The sequence below is a fragment of the Syngnathus typhle genome, linkage group LG18 (genome assembly GCF_033458585.1).
Source record: "Syngnathus typhle isolate RoL2023-S1 ecotype Sweden linkage group LG18, RoL_Styp_1.0, whole genome shotgun sequence".
NCBI classification, from domain to species: domain Eukaryota; kingdom Metazoa; phylum Chordata; class Actinopteri; order Syngnathiformes; family Syngnathidae; genus Syngnathus; species Syngnathus typhle.
This window is the reverse complement of record NC_083755.1, coordinates 3,202,512-3,216,849: the sequence shown is the minus strand read 5'-3', so window position 1 is coordinate 3,216,849 and position 14,338 is coordinate 3,202,512. Positions and strand designations below refer to the sequence as shown.

General features: G+C 47.2%; 2 protein-coding genes across 2 annotated transcripts; one reads left to right on the top strand and one right to left on the bottom strand.

The window, feature by feature from the left end:
* Positions 1-223: 223 nt before the first annotated feature.
* Positions 224-2,348, top strand: chmp6b (charged multivesicular body protein 6b). Its single transcript, XM_061264079.1, has 8 exons — positions 224-441; positions 627-736; positions 1,211-1,298; positions 1,378-1,464; positions 1,596-1,661; positions 1,769-1,849; positions 1,919-1,991; positions 2,077-2,348. The coding sequence occupies exons 1-8, from the start codon at positions 379-381 to the stop codon at positions 2,118-2,120; spliced, it is 612 nt and encodes a 203-aa protein (XP_061120063.1). The 5' UTR covers positions 224-378; the 3' UTR covers positions 2,121-2,348.
* A 3,726-nt stretch (positions 2,349-6,074) lies between these two features.
* LOC133143155 (fibrinogen C domain-containing protein 1-like) lies at positions 6,075-10,795 on the bottom strand. Its single transcript, XM_061264947.1, has 10 exons — positions 10,781-10,795; positions 9,368-9,441; positions 9,057-9,123; positions 8,292-8,380; positions 7,393-8,149; positions 7,136-7,238; positions 6,916-7,046; positions 6,667-6,763; positions 6,404-6,583; positions 6,075-6,328 (listed from the first exon to the last, which is right to left on the bottom strand). The coding sequence occupies exons 1-10, from the start codon at positions 10,793-10,795 to the stop codon at positions 6,075-6,077; spliced, it is 1,767 nt and encodes a 588-aa protein (XP_061120931.1).
* Positions 10,796-14,338: the final 3,543 nt, after the last annotated feature.

Below are 14,338 nucleotides of genomic sequence, written 5' to 3'. Positions count from 1 at the left end.
AGTGCATTACATTTATGCGTATTTTTGCCCCGCAACGTGGTCCTCTCGCGGTGAAATGTGTTGATGGTGAACGGATGGTGATGTTCAATTGGTTTGCGTGGTTTCCATATCGCTCTATTGTATGCAAACTAGGTTATTTCACTCTCCCGTGTAAAATTTGATCCCGTGTGTCATTATGGCTAAAACGCGTTTTCCATTTTAAGCCTTTTGGGTTTGTCCCCGCGCAGCCACCGTATTACTTCCGGGTGTCATCCTGTTAGCTAGGCAGTACTGTTGAAGCTTGTCTTTTTTCTTGATCAGCTGTAACAACACAAATCATCGTTTGATCGAGCTGTACGCTGATTTATGTGACGGCGCCGGCTGTTATGCTTCGTCACGATGGGGACTCTGCTTGCCAAAAAGAAGCAGACTCGAGTGACGGAACAAGACAAGGCCGTTTTGGTCAGTATATGCCCACTTGATGCATGCAATTAGCATCGGAGACAAAAACACATGGGACCACAGGCAAACTTGTGCCAATTGGCCCATGTCAATCACGGAAACATATCGTGATGGCCAGCTCGATTTATAGCTGATGACTGTTGGTAGGCTGAGATGTTTAACCCGAATGTTTTGCGTCTTTTCAGCAATTGAAACAGCAACGAGATAAGCTGAGGCAGTACCAGAAGAGGATCGAGCTGCAGTTGGAGAAGGAACGACTGTTAGCCAAGCAGCTGCTGAAAAATGGAAGGAAAGAGTAAGTCCCAGCTGGGGGGAAAGCACACCAGCAACATTGGCACAGTGGATCTGCGCCTACCTGCTAATGGCAGAAGCTACAATAACTATGGGGCAAGAAAGTCTAATTGGGATTTTGTCTCCAACCTCACAACGGTGCACCTAAGTTGTCTTCCCCGGTCTTCTTGAACAAACACAGGCAGGAAATCAGTTGACTGTAAACAACCAGAGCCAAGCGTTTGGGTTTGATCGGCGAGGCTGCCACTCACATCAAGGCAAATGAAGCGTGAGTGAAGAGCAACGACACGTCTTTGTCTTGGTGCTCTTTGAACCGATTGCAACGACGATGCGCGCCAACGTGGGCCTTTCCCATTTGGACTTTTTGTCCACTGCACTTGCGACCCCAAACGGCAGCCTCGTCCATCTCGGCATGGCGACTACGCAAAGCGGAAACGGCACCGCGTTTCTAAGAGATTCTGACTTTTGTCCCCTTCAGTAAAGCGCTCCTGCTGTTGAAGAAGAAGCGCTACCAGGATCAACTCCTGGACAAGACGGACAACCAGATCAGCAACCTGGAGCGCATGGTGGGGCGGCCGTGACTGCGAGGCCACGCCCCCATGTCTTGGCCTCCCTCACCGTTGCTCCATCTTGATCGTGTTTCAGGTTCAGGACCTCGAGTTCGCCCAGATTGAGAAGAAGGTGATCGACGGCCTGCGCGTGGGGAACGAGTGCCTGAAGAAAATGCAGCAGGTTGGTCACGGCGCCATCACCAGCCCACAACATAAGTGGAGCTTCAAAGTGACGTCGGCGGCCAGCTGCCGTGTCGTTGCTATCGGCTCATTGTCGCAATGCGGGCTGCAAAACGTCATCTGTCTTGCAAGGTGATGTCCGTGGAAGAAGTGGAGCGCATCTTGGACGAGACGCAGGACGCCATCGAGTATCAGAGGGTGTGTGGGCGTGACTCTTTTGCTTTTTCTCCCTCATAAATGATCGGCTTGAAATATGAGCACTGTAAGTAACGCCCAATTTGTTTTGTGCGATCTTCCCCTTTCAGCAAATCGACGAGATGTTGTCGGGTTCGTTGTCCCAGGACGATGAAGACGCCGTTCTCGCCGAGCTGGAGGCCATCACTCAGGTGCGTCGCCGCTACTATCTTGGCCTCATCGTTCTGATGCTGCTTTTTCTTTCCGGCGACCTCGCGCAGGAAGACGTGCTGCTTCCGGACGTCCCCTCGCACCAACTGCCCAACGCTCCCGAGGCCGCTGAAGAGAAAGCAGGTTTGTCTCGGGCGCCGTCTTCTTGCAGCACGATGCAAAGAGGCCCCCAAATGTTCTACGCCTAACCCATTGTCATCTCCTTTAGCGACCGAACGTCCGAGGAAGAAGGCGGAAATGTTGGCCGCGTGAAGATGGAAGACTAATGACCTTCAGCTTCTCCACAACCTTGAGGGCCGAGCGTGAAGATAATTTTTCCAAGAAGACCCATCATGCCCTGCAATTTGGAAACATAACATTGCTAACTTTCTTGTTAATACAATACAATACACAAATTGTTTTGGTTTTGTTTTCGGTTTTAATGGCGTCGATTTTAAAATAAAAGCAGACAGCAAGATGGAAGCATTTTTGTAAAACTTCCTCTGGTGTGAGAAACTCCTTTATTGCGTCAATTAAATCTGCTTTCCAAGCGTTTATCGGTGGCACTGCTGCTGCTGTTCGTTTTGACCACTAGGGAGCAGCATACGCTTGTTTTTCTTAGCATTTCTTGATTAACGGGCGAAACCAAAGAGCCGACTACTCCTGTGGTAGATTGGATCGAGCACTCAGTGCTCGACTGTGTTTGTCTGTCAGTATTGGAGGTTCAGTGATCGTGTGGTGAGGTCTGTGGGTAGTCGTGACGGATCACCCAGTAAAGATCGGCTCGTACTGCATCCTTACCTCCGTGTGTTATTGTTCGAGCAATCAATAAGCAACCCACTACAATAGTTCATCAGAGCATAAAGCCACAACAACAGTCATCGGGTAGTCGGTCCTCTCGAGGCCAACCTAGTTCCCAAATTGGAATTTTAGAAATAAGATCGAACTGATCACTCGACTTTATTTCCACCCAAAAAATTGCACCCAAATGGTAGCCACTAGGGGTGTAAATCGCGGGTTTTTTTCACACGATACGATATTTGCCGATATCTTAAACCCTGCTGTGATTCATTCACGATGCATCACGATATAGTGCTCTACGATCGATACATATATATATTTTTTAAATAAAAAATATAGAACAATTTCCTGATTTATAACAATTCATACGCAAAATCAACAAGGTACTCCAAACTCTTTATTTAGGAAATTACAAGAGTATTGTAGTATACAAAGTGCTTATTTTAACACTGAACTTTATCAAATTCCTAGTAACTAAGTAAAGAAAAATGAATATTCTTTCTTTTTTTGTAATACCATTAACTTTAAAGTGCATTTCTGAACCATTTAATTACAATCATTTTAATTGTCCGTTGAGCCATCTTTTCTTTGGAATCCAAAGTGCTTCCAAACGAAATGACTTGAAGCCCAAAGGGGGCGAATTTCCTCGTCTTCTTGGACACTAGCCATAGCACCAGCCCAGGAGCTGCGTAGTTGTCGGTTCCCCTTTCACGTGCCTGCTCTGCTCACAACACAACACGCCGCGCACTGCTCCTGGAAAGAGGAAGCAAGCAACAATGAACTGGATTTCAGAATAAAGTCGCGTCTAATGTCCGAGGTCAAAAACGGGCGATATAGATCGATGTTTACGTTTAGCATCGACGCCAACAAATCGTGGAACATTATATAGATTAATCGACTATCGATGAATCGTTCACCCCTATGACTCGCGGTATCGCTCCCGCTGACGTGTGTGCATGTCTGATATAAAGGGGCACGATTCTCCAATCGACACATTCGTTCGGTAGGTAGAGAGGGCACGACTGATTGATTGACAGGGTAGTGATCCAATCATGACAACGCCATTCTCAGCCTGCGCTCCTACCGTGTTATCAAGATTATTTTTTTAAATGTATTATTCATTTGATATTCAAACTGAAAAGATCAACTAAATAACAAAGTCATTCAAGTCATCGTGTCTTAAGTCAAGTCCCGAGTCTTTAACTTCCAAGTCCAAGTCGAGTCTCGAGTTTTTTCATTTTTTGTCAAGTCAAGTCACAAGTCATCAAAACAGCGACTCGAGTCCAAGTCACAGTGACTCGAGTCCCCATCTCTGCTTAATACAATCGTCAAAGTAACGCAAATGCACTAACAAACGGAGGCTGTGATTTACCGAAGTCAAATTCCTTATTTGGCACGCTCAAACACGGCGAATCAAAACTCTTGAATATTGAAGAGTCAGTCGGCATCCGGGCTGCACGGTCGGGTTTTCTCGGGTCCTCCTGGCTCATCTCGCGAGGTTCGACTTCCGAATTTTGTTCGACAACCGAAGCGAAAAAAAAACAAAAAACATCTCGACTTTTGCGTTCCAATTCCGATTTGGTCGAGAACCGGGAAAACCGAGGTTTGACAAGTCCCTTTGTTTTGGAGCTTTGACTGCATAGAATACGAGGTGCTCATACATTGGTTCGGGTCGACAGTTTATAATGGCCCTCCCGAAAGAAGCTCTGACTACAATGCGGCCTGGCAAAAAGACAGGAGTAGGACAGCCCTGCCCTTAGGTAGGCGCAATTTGGTAACTCGCGGTTGGGTTAAGCCGTCTTTATTGAAACCGCCGCGGCGATGAGTTCTTTGACACTAGTGCACTAGCTGAGTTTAAGGTCACTACTTTCGACCAGGTCTGGCTCATTCCGATGTTGAGGGTCGATTCAATAGTTTCGATTCGCCATCTTTGAGCACAAAGATTCGGTACATCGCAGCCTCTGTTCAACGCTTAGGTGACTAACAACACTCAGGAGATGTGAAAAATGACAAATATTCTCAAACATCCCCTGATACACAGACGATATCTGTCTTCACTAAGAACTGAACGCTTCAAAGTGTGACTTAGAACGGAAATGTTGAGCTTTCATTATTGAATATAGAAGAACCTCCCACCACATCGTAAAATAGACGTGGGGAGGAAAAAAAAGATCAATCATCAAAGGATTATCAAGAGAAAGTTTAATGAATAAGGGAAACAAGTCACACATCTCAATTGTTTGTACAAACGACGACAATTTCATTCGCCATTTCTCATTCAAGCGAGAATGATGCCGTCGCAAACCTCTTTGGATTGTAAGGCTCAACCTTTGTAAAGGGAGGGGACAAAAAGGAGACTGAGGGTATAAATTGCTGGAATGGGTGGAGGAATTAATCAGTTGGCCTCGTTCCCAAAATCCAAATTTTGGTTCCAAAAAAGAAAAGAAAATGAAACTTAACTACTAAAACACTTCAAAGATATTCAACACAACATAACTAAACAATGATTACTTTAACAGTCCTTACTCACGTGAGAATACACCCATGTATGAATAAAACATCCATATTGAATACATGTTGATCCATCCATCCATCCATCCATCCATCCATCCATCCATCCATCCATCCATCCATCCATCCATCCATCCATCCATCCATCCATCCATCCATCCATCCATCCATCCATCCATCCATCCATCCATCCATCCATCCATCCATCCATCCAACCTTGTGACATCAACAGCAATAAACCATGTTTGAAAATATTCAACTGAAACGACGCAAAAAGGAAGAAAATGAAACCTAACTCAATATTCAACGCAACCTAACTAAACAATGGTTATGGGTGGGTACCCTTACTTTAACAGATGCCATTGGAATGCTTCAGCTGTTAGTTATTTCATGACAAAGCAAGAGAATGTCAAACGTACCCTCACGTGAACCGATGTCATTGTAAAAGACAACTTCATCGAACACTCACTAACTTAACACATAATCAATCGGAGCTAACCTATGAGCACTCCTGATGTTGACAGATGGAAGGGATTTTATGATAGCAAAGCAAAACACCCTAAAATGATCCAAAAGTGAGTGTGTGTGTAACTTCGACTAATCTAACGACGGATTTGCCATGTCACGTCAGTCTAAATCTGGCACCGTCTGCTGGTGAAATTTGGAACTGCAACAGCGCCAAACTGCCCTTTCATTTTGAGGAACTAACTTCCAACTAAGCGTTTGTCAGGTCTCTCTCGTGTCAAGCTCCTGGTGAGATTCGGAACTGCACTTGAGCCAATTTGCCCGGGCCAAACCCGACACACATTTGCGCACCGCCATCTTACTTGACGAGCGCTGCGCAAATGGGTGACGTTGGGCAGCACCCACGCGATCCCACGGGGATGCCATTCCCAGGCTCCGCCGGCCGACCGCTCACTTTCTGGGCCGGATCTTCATCTCCACAAATCTCAGGCAGGTATAACTTGGTGGCCGCAAATCTAGCCAGAGTGCATTGCTAAGGTCGCAGGTGCCGGTTGCCTTGTACAGCCCGTTCAGGTTGGACGCGTAACAATTTCTGTACCACCAAGCGCCCTTGTACTTGTTGGCGCAATTGTCAGTAGACGTGTCTTGGTCGCGGTCTTTGGTGGTGAACTTCATCCCAGAATGGAGAAAGGTGAGACTTTCGCCTGCAAAACACACAAACTTGCTTTTGAGCACACGCAGGCGGCGCAGACTCTCGAGTGTAAGGCGGGAGTCGCTACCTGCGGTTCCAGAATAGCCGCTCACAAGCAGCGGGTAGCCGTCCTTGTCGGGGTCCAGCGAGTTCCGGCCCACCGAGAAGTCGTCGTAGAGAGCGTAGTAAGTGCGGCCGTCGAATATGGTGAAGTCGATCCGCAACTGGTAAGCGCCCGAGGCCGTCAGAGCGTGGATGTTTTGCAGGCCTGCAAACACGCAAAGGCGGCGGCGTCACGTCACGTCACGCAAACCACAAAGGCTTGACAAGAAGGATGTCTAGGTTTCAGACCGAGCCAGTGCTCTCCGGCCAGGTCTCCAAAGCCCTTTCGATAGTCATTCCAACCCCGAAAGAAGTCGACGGAGCCGTCCTTTCTCCTCTGGATCACCTGCAAACGCACACATGCACACCATCAGCGGAGCAAACGAGCATGACTGGCCAACTGGACGTTCAGCATTGAAGAAAAGTGCCAACTTTATTGGAGAAGGCTTCACGAGGGGCACTTTGGGATGGTTTTTTTTTTTGGGTTCAAGCACTTACAGTCCAGCCTCCCCCGTCCAGGCTCATGTCGCAGTAAGCCTTGAAGCTGTCGGACCCAATAAAGAAGGTATGGATTCCATCTTGGGACTTTCCCGCCGCCATGACCTGACTGCAGTCTCTGGCCATGATAGCTGAAGCCAAAAAAAAAAAAAAAGAATTTGTGAGAGTGCAAAATAGATGCCCGCTTTTAACAAACTGGACACGCTCGCTCGCTAGCTACCTTTGAGTTCCCTGTTAAGTGTGAGCTGATCCACCACCTTCTGCTGCAGGCTGGACAAAGCCAAACCGAAGTCGTGTAACTCCTTCTGCTCTTGTGACAGCTCCTGCGCACCAAGCGTTTGAAAGAACTGAAATGAGATCTCCGACTGGGACACTTTGTTTGCATCTTTCAACGATACTTTTGTTCTTATTCAAAGGAGATAGTAGTTTGTGTGTAAGAGGAGGGAGGGAGGGTTAGTCCTGAAATGTCCACATCACCTGAGACATGCTCTGGTAGTCCGTCTTCAGGTCTTTCAGTCTCTGACTCAGAAGCCCTTTGTCGCTGCTAATCTCGTCCCAGGCTTTGGCCAGCAGGCTCTGACTCGCGTTGTGACCTGCCGTCAGCTCTGCCAATGCCGTCTGACTCTTCTCCAGGTCGCTGGAAATCGCCGTGTGACTCGCCTTCAGCTCTGCCAATGCCGTCTGACCTGCCTTCAGCTCTGCCAATGCTGTCTGACTCTTCTCCAGGTCGCTGGAAATCGCCCTGTGACTCGCCTTCAGCTCTGCCAATGCCGTCTGACCTGCCTCTTGACCTGCCTTCAGCTCTGCCAATGCCGTCTGACCTGCCTTCAGCTCTGCCAATCCGGTCTGGCCTGCCTCCTGACCTGCCTTCAGCTCTGCCAATGCCGTCTGACTCTTCTCCAGGTCGCTGGAAATCGCCGTGTGACTCGCCTTCAGCTCTGCCAATGCCGTCTGACCTGCCTCTTGACCTGCCTTCAGCTCTGCCAATGCCGTCTGACCTGCCTTCAGCTCTGCCAATGCCGTCTGACCTGCCTCCTGACCTGCCTTCAGCTCTGTCAATGCCGTCTGACTCTTCTCCAGGTCGCTGGAAATCGCAGTGTGACTCGCTTTCAGCTCTGCCAATGCGGTCTGCAGCGCCGCCCAGTGGCAGGCTAAGTCGGTGCAGTTGTGGTCCGGGATGCTGTTGGGCAAAGTCCCTACCAGCGCGCCCAACTCTTTGACGATGTCCTGAGGCCTTGGAACACATAAAGGGTATACATGAAGCTGCCATCAGGTGTGTGTGTGTGTGTGGTGGTGGTGGTGGTGGTGGTGGTGGGGGGGGGGGGGGTATTGTAACTTGTGGTGGTCAAGTGCGCGTTCATTGCGTGCGCGCGTACCTGTTCAAGTGGAAGAAGACGATGTTTTGGATGACAAGCACGACCAAGAGGAGCGTCGGGACCACCGCCAGAATGGAGCCCCAGCGTATCTGAACAAACGGAGCGCAAACGACGTCTCAGGCGGCAGCGTCTCTCTCACTCTCTCACTCTCTCTCTCTCTCTCTCTCTGTCTCTCCCCCGACGGAGCAAACGACTTGCAACTCGACCAAGCCATTCGTCAAGCGCGTGCACGTGCGCGTCCATGCGTACCTTGCGCTTCGGTGGTTCGCCGATCAGCTTCTGGGTGCTTTGGTTCATCTCGAACCACTTGTCATTTGACATTTGGCGCTCTCCTTCTATTCTTGCTTACTCCGTACGACTGTCCCCAGCTGTTCTGCGTGCGTCTAATGGCGTATTTTGTGTTTAGCCAAGTGACGTGAAGTTTTCTTTGCACTTGATGTTGCTTTTGACCTTGTTTGCGGCAACGAGACGGGACGGGACGACACCTCTGTCTGGGCTCGGTCGGTACATTATCGCGAGAGAGCGCAAAAGCCCGACAGAAAAGCAACGGGCACAAGGTAGACAACACAAAATGCGCCCCCGAGCAAGTTCAAGTTGTCATTGACAAGATTTCTTTGATTGGTTGGTTGATTGAATGTTCTTTATTTATCTATCTTCCCACGTTTGACGCTGTGAATGCGTGCGTGCGTGCGTGCATGCGAGTGACCAAAAGCAAAAAGCGCATGTGTATACGAGTGCGCAAGAAAGAATAAAGAGGAGCAATACCAAACGCCACCATGGTGTGGTGTCTTGTCTCCGATCAGAGGGACGTTGAAACTGCAAAGCCAACGAACTGAAACACAAAAAAGACAAGAGCTCTCAAAGCCATGTAACGTCGCGAGCCCGGCGCTATTTCAGGCAAAAAGGACGCAACTCCAAACGGCAGACTTTGTCGTCGAGTAATCAATCATAACACTACATTTAATTGATAAGGCGCCTTTCAAAGCACTCAAGGTCGCCGTACGGACATCGAATTGCATGCCAAAAAAAAAAAAAAAAGGACTGGAGCAGAGTGATGGACAGATAAGCTGACTCACGTCTCTGAGCGGCCGACGACCACAGACTCAGATGCTCCTTCGGACACGCCGTCGTCAGTGGTCCCGGAACGGTCCTAGGGTCCAGATGAGGGACGGACAAAGGTGTGAATTAATTTAGTCAATTTGCAGCCTTACTCTGTCTCTTCCAAAACAAGTGGTCCTAGTAAAAGACGCCTGAAGACCTATTGACAGTATTGTCAAAGTCTGCTTGATTGTCAATTTCTTCACGTGCCAAGACACACAAAGAAACCGAAATGACCTTCCCACTATCCCACGGTGACAAGACCTGATGAATCAAGAATAAATAAACAAATCACGTACTGAATAAGAGGAGCAAAAATGGAGCAAGTGTGCAAGTGATGAATTGTGACCACTAGAGGTCCTCGGTTAACCAAGGTTCACAACGCTACGTCGCATCTCCCAATGTTACGCGCACACACAGACACACGCTCACGCACGCACACACTACGTTGGTGACTAATATTGACATTTTCAAGATTGATGCAATATTTTCTGCATGTCCTTTATACTATTGTTGTATTATTTACACGTATGAAAGCATTTGTGAATGTTCCCATCACAAAATAGCAACGTTTTCAACAAATGGACGCTTGAGAGGGTGCGGTCACGCAATGGCGGCCTCGCCTGCCACGAGGCAGACGAGGCCGTTCCCTGCGACCACCCCAAAAAGATCTCTTTTTTTTTTCTTTCCAAGTTGTTCTCACTCCCATCAATGCATATTTGGATGTCAAGGATCAAATCAAACGGAGGGTGCCTTTTAGGAAAGCGATCCAAATATGCATTGATATGAGTGAGAACAACTTGGAAAGAAAACGATCATTAAAAGATGTTTTTTTTAGCCCGAGTGTAAGGGCCGCCTGTGAAGAAACCGATCAAGCTTGACCAAAGTATTGATAGTCAAACACACGCATGGACTGTAAATGATGCAATTATACAACCTGCATGGTCTGAAGCTCCATCTTTCTTTGCAGTCGGGTCAGCGTGTTGACGGCAGCAGAGGAAGGCTGGCAGGGTGCTCGACAGTAGTAGGCTCCAAAATGACACACACACACACACGCACAAACCAAGACGGCCTGGGCAAAGTCACTGGAGGAGCCAAACCTTACTCTCTCGGCCACGCATGCGCACACACACGACAACGGTGGAATCGGTAAAATTCCAATTGACGGCAAGGAGTAGGTGCACCGCTAAATGACCTTAAATGGAGCCAAGACGGCCTTTGCCGGGAATGGGCGGAGAAAAGAAGACCACACTTACCTCCCAGACACACCAAGACTTATTAAGGGAAACTTTGTTGTAAAATTGATACTTTTCTTGTGATGCTGGCAAAAAAACTTTGGTATTTCCTTGTTGCTGATTGATGCCTGATGAAAGCAAGTATAACCCACCCACGTCGAAGTGAGCCATTTCGGTGCGCTCGTGCGTTTGACTTGTTTTCTTCCACACTGAATTTTCCTCTTTGTCACTGAAGAGGGAAGAAGAATTTTCTTTCATGAGATAAATAATCATCAAACAGTTTGGAGATGCTGAATCATTTCAGGGACTGTAAAGTCAGTCCACGTGCTTGCCTGCCACTTGGCCAGGCAAGCTTGGTTTGTACTCAAATGCGGCCCACGTCGAAAGAGCCCACATCCAACTTTTTCACCTATTGCCAAAAGATATGGAAAGGAAGACGTCTTGTCGAGTCACGCCTCTTTTCTTTTTTTATTTTTAAACACCAAACAATTCAAGCTGCCTTCTTTTCTGGTAGTTACAAAAAAAAAAAAAAAAAGAAAGAAAAATTTGATGGCCAGTTGCAAGTTTTTTTTCAAATGTGCCACCTGCATGGCTGACAAGAATCAAATATGACAGAGACGAACTGAAATCATATATGCACCCAAAAAAATCAACAAGGCATATTTCTTCTCACGATAATCATCAACCAGTTTCAAGATGCTGAATCATTTCAAGGACTGAAATCCAGTCCACCTTCTGTCATTCCGCCTGCCACTCGGGGAGAGAAAAGTAGTTGTTGGGGTGTTTTTTTCAACTAGCAGGGGAGTAGCAAAGGAGGACATGTTGGAATTTCACATCTCGTAAAACAAAGCTACAGAATCATCTCCGCGACTATCAGTCCCAGAGAAAAATTGTTGTTGGGCATTTTTATTGAACTAGCAAAGGAGTAGCAAAGGAAGACATGTTGGAATTTCACGCCCACCTCGTAAAACAAAGCTACAAAATCATCTCTGTGACTATCTCCCTCCGCTCGCTCCTCAGTGCCCTTGGAAGAGCGCGTTCCCGCGGAGGCCCTTTGTACGTGTGCACGTTTGGGCCACCTTTGTCCAGACATTTCCGGATCCCATCTTTGCTTGGCAAAGTCAAGTGAGCAGGTTGTCACGTTTTGGAGCTAAATGCAGGCAAGCAGGAAGGATGGATGGATGGATGGCTTAATTCCTAAAAGACACTGGCGGTTTGGAACCAAGGGGGTGTCGTGTTCACCTTGCATTTTAGAAGAGACGTAAATATACTGCCTATCGTTTGAGTCATGGAAAATGGATAATGCAACATAAAACATCATTCAAACGCTACAGTAGCCTGCTAACCACCTTAATGATGTATGTGTTTGATGATGTCTTTTTAGGCTCAAATGTTTCCCCTGTGGTCAGCGCTTAAATAGTGGAGTCACGTGACACAACGCTATTCTGCCATTGGCCCGGTTGGATTTGAACCTGAAACATGGCGCCCAGCACGCCACCGGACCGGACACGACACCCCCTTGGTTCCAAACCGCCAGTGTCTTTTAGGAATTAAGCCATCCATCCATCCATCCATCCATCCTTCCTGCTTGCCTGCATTTAGCTCCAAAACGTGACAACCTGCTCATTTGACGTTGCCAAGCAAAGATGGGATCCGGAAATGTCTGGACAAAGGTGGCCCAAGTAATATCGCGTGCACACGTACAAAGGGCCTCCGCGGGAACGCGCTCTTCCAAGGGCGCTGAGGAGCGAGCGGAGGGAGATAGTCACAGAGATGATTTTGTAGCTTTGTTTTACGAGGTGGGCGTGAAATTCCAACATGTCTTCCTTTGCTACTCCTTGGCGAGTTCAAAAAAACAGCCCAACAACAATTTTTCTCTGGAACTGATAGTCGCGGAGATGATTCTCTCGCTTTGTTTTACGAGGTGTGAAATTCCAACATGTGCTCCTTTGCTAGTTGAAAAAAACACCCCAACAAGAACTTTTCTCTCCCCGAGTGGCAGGCGGAATGACAGAATGTGGACTGGATTTCAGTCTTTGAAATGATTCAGCATCTTGAAACTGGTTGATGATTATCGTGAGAAGAAATATACCTTGTTGATTTTTTTGGGTGCATATATGATTTCAGTTTATCTCTGTCATATTTGATTCTTGTCAGCCATGCAGGTGGCACCATTTGAAAACAAACTTGCAACTGGCCATCAAATCTTTCTTTTTTTTTTTTTTTTTGTAACTACCAGAAAAGAAGGCAGCTCGAATTATTCGGTGTTTAAAAAAAAAAAAGAAAAAAAAAAGAGGCGTGACTCTTCCTTTCCATATCTTTTGGCAATAGGTGAAAAAGTTGGATGTGGGCTCTTTCGACGTGGGCCGCCCTTGAGTACTGGCCAATTGGCAGGCAGCACGTGGACTGACTTTACAGTCCCTGAAATGATTCAGCATCTCCAAACTGTTTGACGATTATTTATCTCATGAAAGAAAATTCTTCTTCCCTCTTCCTTCAGTGAGATTACACTCGAAATGGCTCGCTTCGACGTGGGTGGGTGGGTTATACTTGCTTGCATCCAGGCATCAATCGGCAACGAACAAATACCAAAGGTTTTTTTGCCAACGTCACAAGAAAAGTATCAATTTGAGAACAAAGTTCCCCTTAATGGGAGGTAAGTTTCGTCTTCTTTTCTTCGCCCGTTCCCGGCAAAGTGACGCACGCTCAGGCCGTCTTGGCTCCATTTAAGGTCATTTCCTTGCCGTCCATTGGAATTTTACCGATTCGACCGTTGTCGTGTGTGTGCGCATGCGTGGCCGAGAGAGTTAGGTTTGGCTCCTCCAGTGACTTTGCCCAGGCCGTCTTGGTTTATGCGTGTGTGTCATTTTGGAGCCAACTACTGTCAAGCACCCTGCCAGGCTTCCTCTGCTGCCGTCAACACGCTGACCCGACTGCAAAGAAAGATGGAGCTTCAGACCATGCAGGTGGTAATTGCATCAATTAAAGTGCATGCGTGTGTTTGACTATCAATACTTTGGTCAAGCTTGATCGGTTTCTTCAAAGGCGGCCCTTACACTCGGCCTAAAAAAAACATCTTTTAATGATCGTTTTCTTTCCAAGTTGTTCTCACTCATATCAATGCATATTTGGATCGCTTTCCTAAAAGGCACCCTCCGTTTGATTTGATCCTTGACATCCAAATATGCATTGATGGGAGTGAGAACAACTTGGAAAGAAAAAAAAAAGAGATCTTTTTGGGGTGGTCGCAGGGAACGGCCTCGTCTGCCTCGTGGCAGGCGAGGCCGCCATTGCGTGACCGCACCCTCTCAAGCGTCCATTTGTTGAAAACGTTGAAGTGGATATTTTGTGATGGGAACATTCACAAATGCTTTCATACGTGTAAATAATACAACAATAGTATAAAGGACATGCAGAAAATATTGCATCAATCTTGAAAATGTCAATATTAGTCACCAACGTAGTGTGTGCGTGCGTGAGCGTGTGTGTGTGTGTGTGTGTGTGTGCGTGTAACATTGGGAGATGCGACGTAGCGTTGTGAACCTTGGTTAACCGAGGACCTCTAGTGGTCACAATTCACCACTTGCACACTTGCTCCATTTTTGCTCCTCTTATTCAGTACGTGATTTGTTTATTTATTCTTGATTCATCATGTCTTGTCACCGTGGGATAGTGGGAAGGTCATTTCGGTTTCTTTGTGTGTCTTGGCACGTG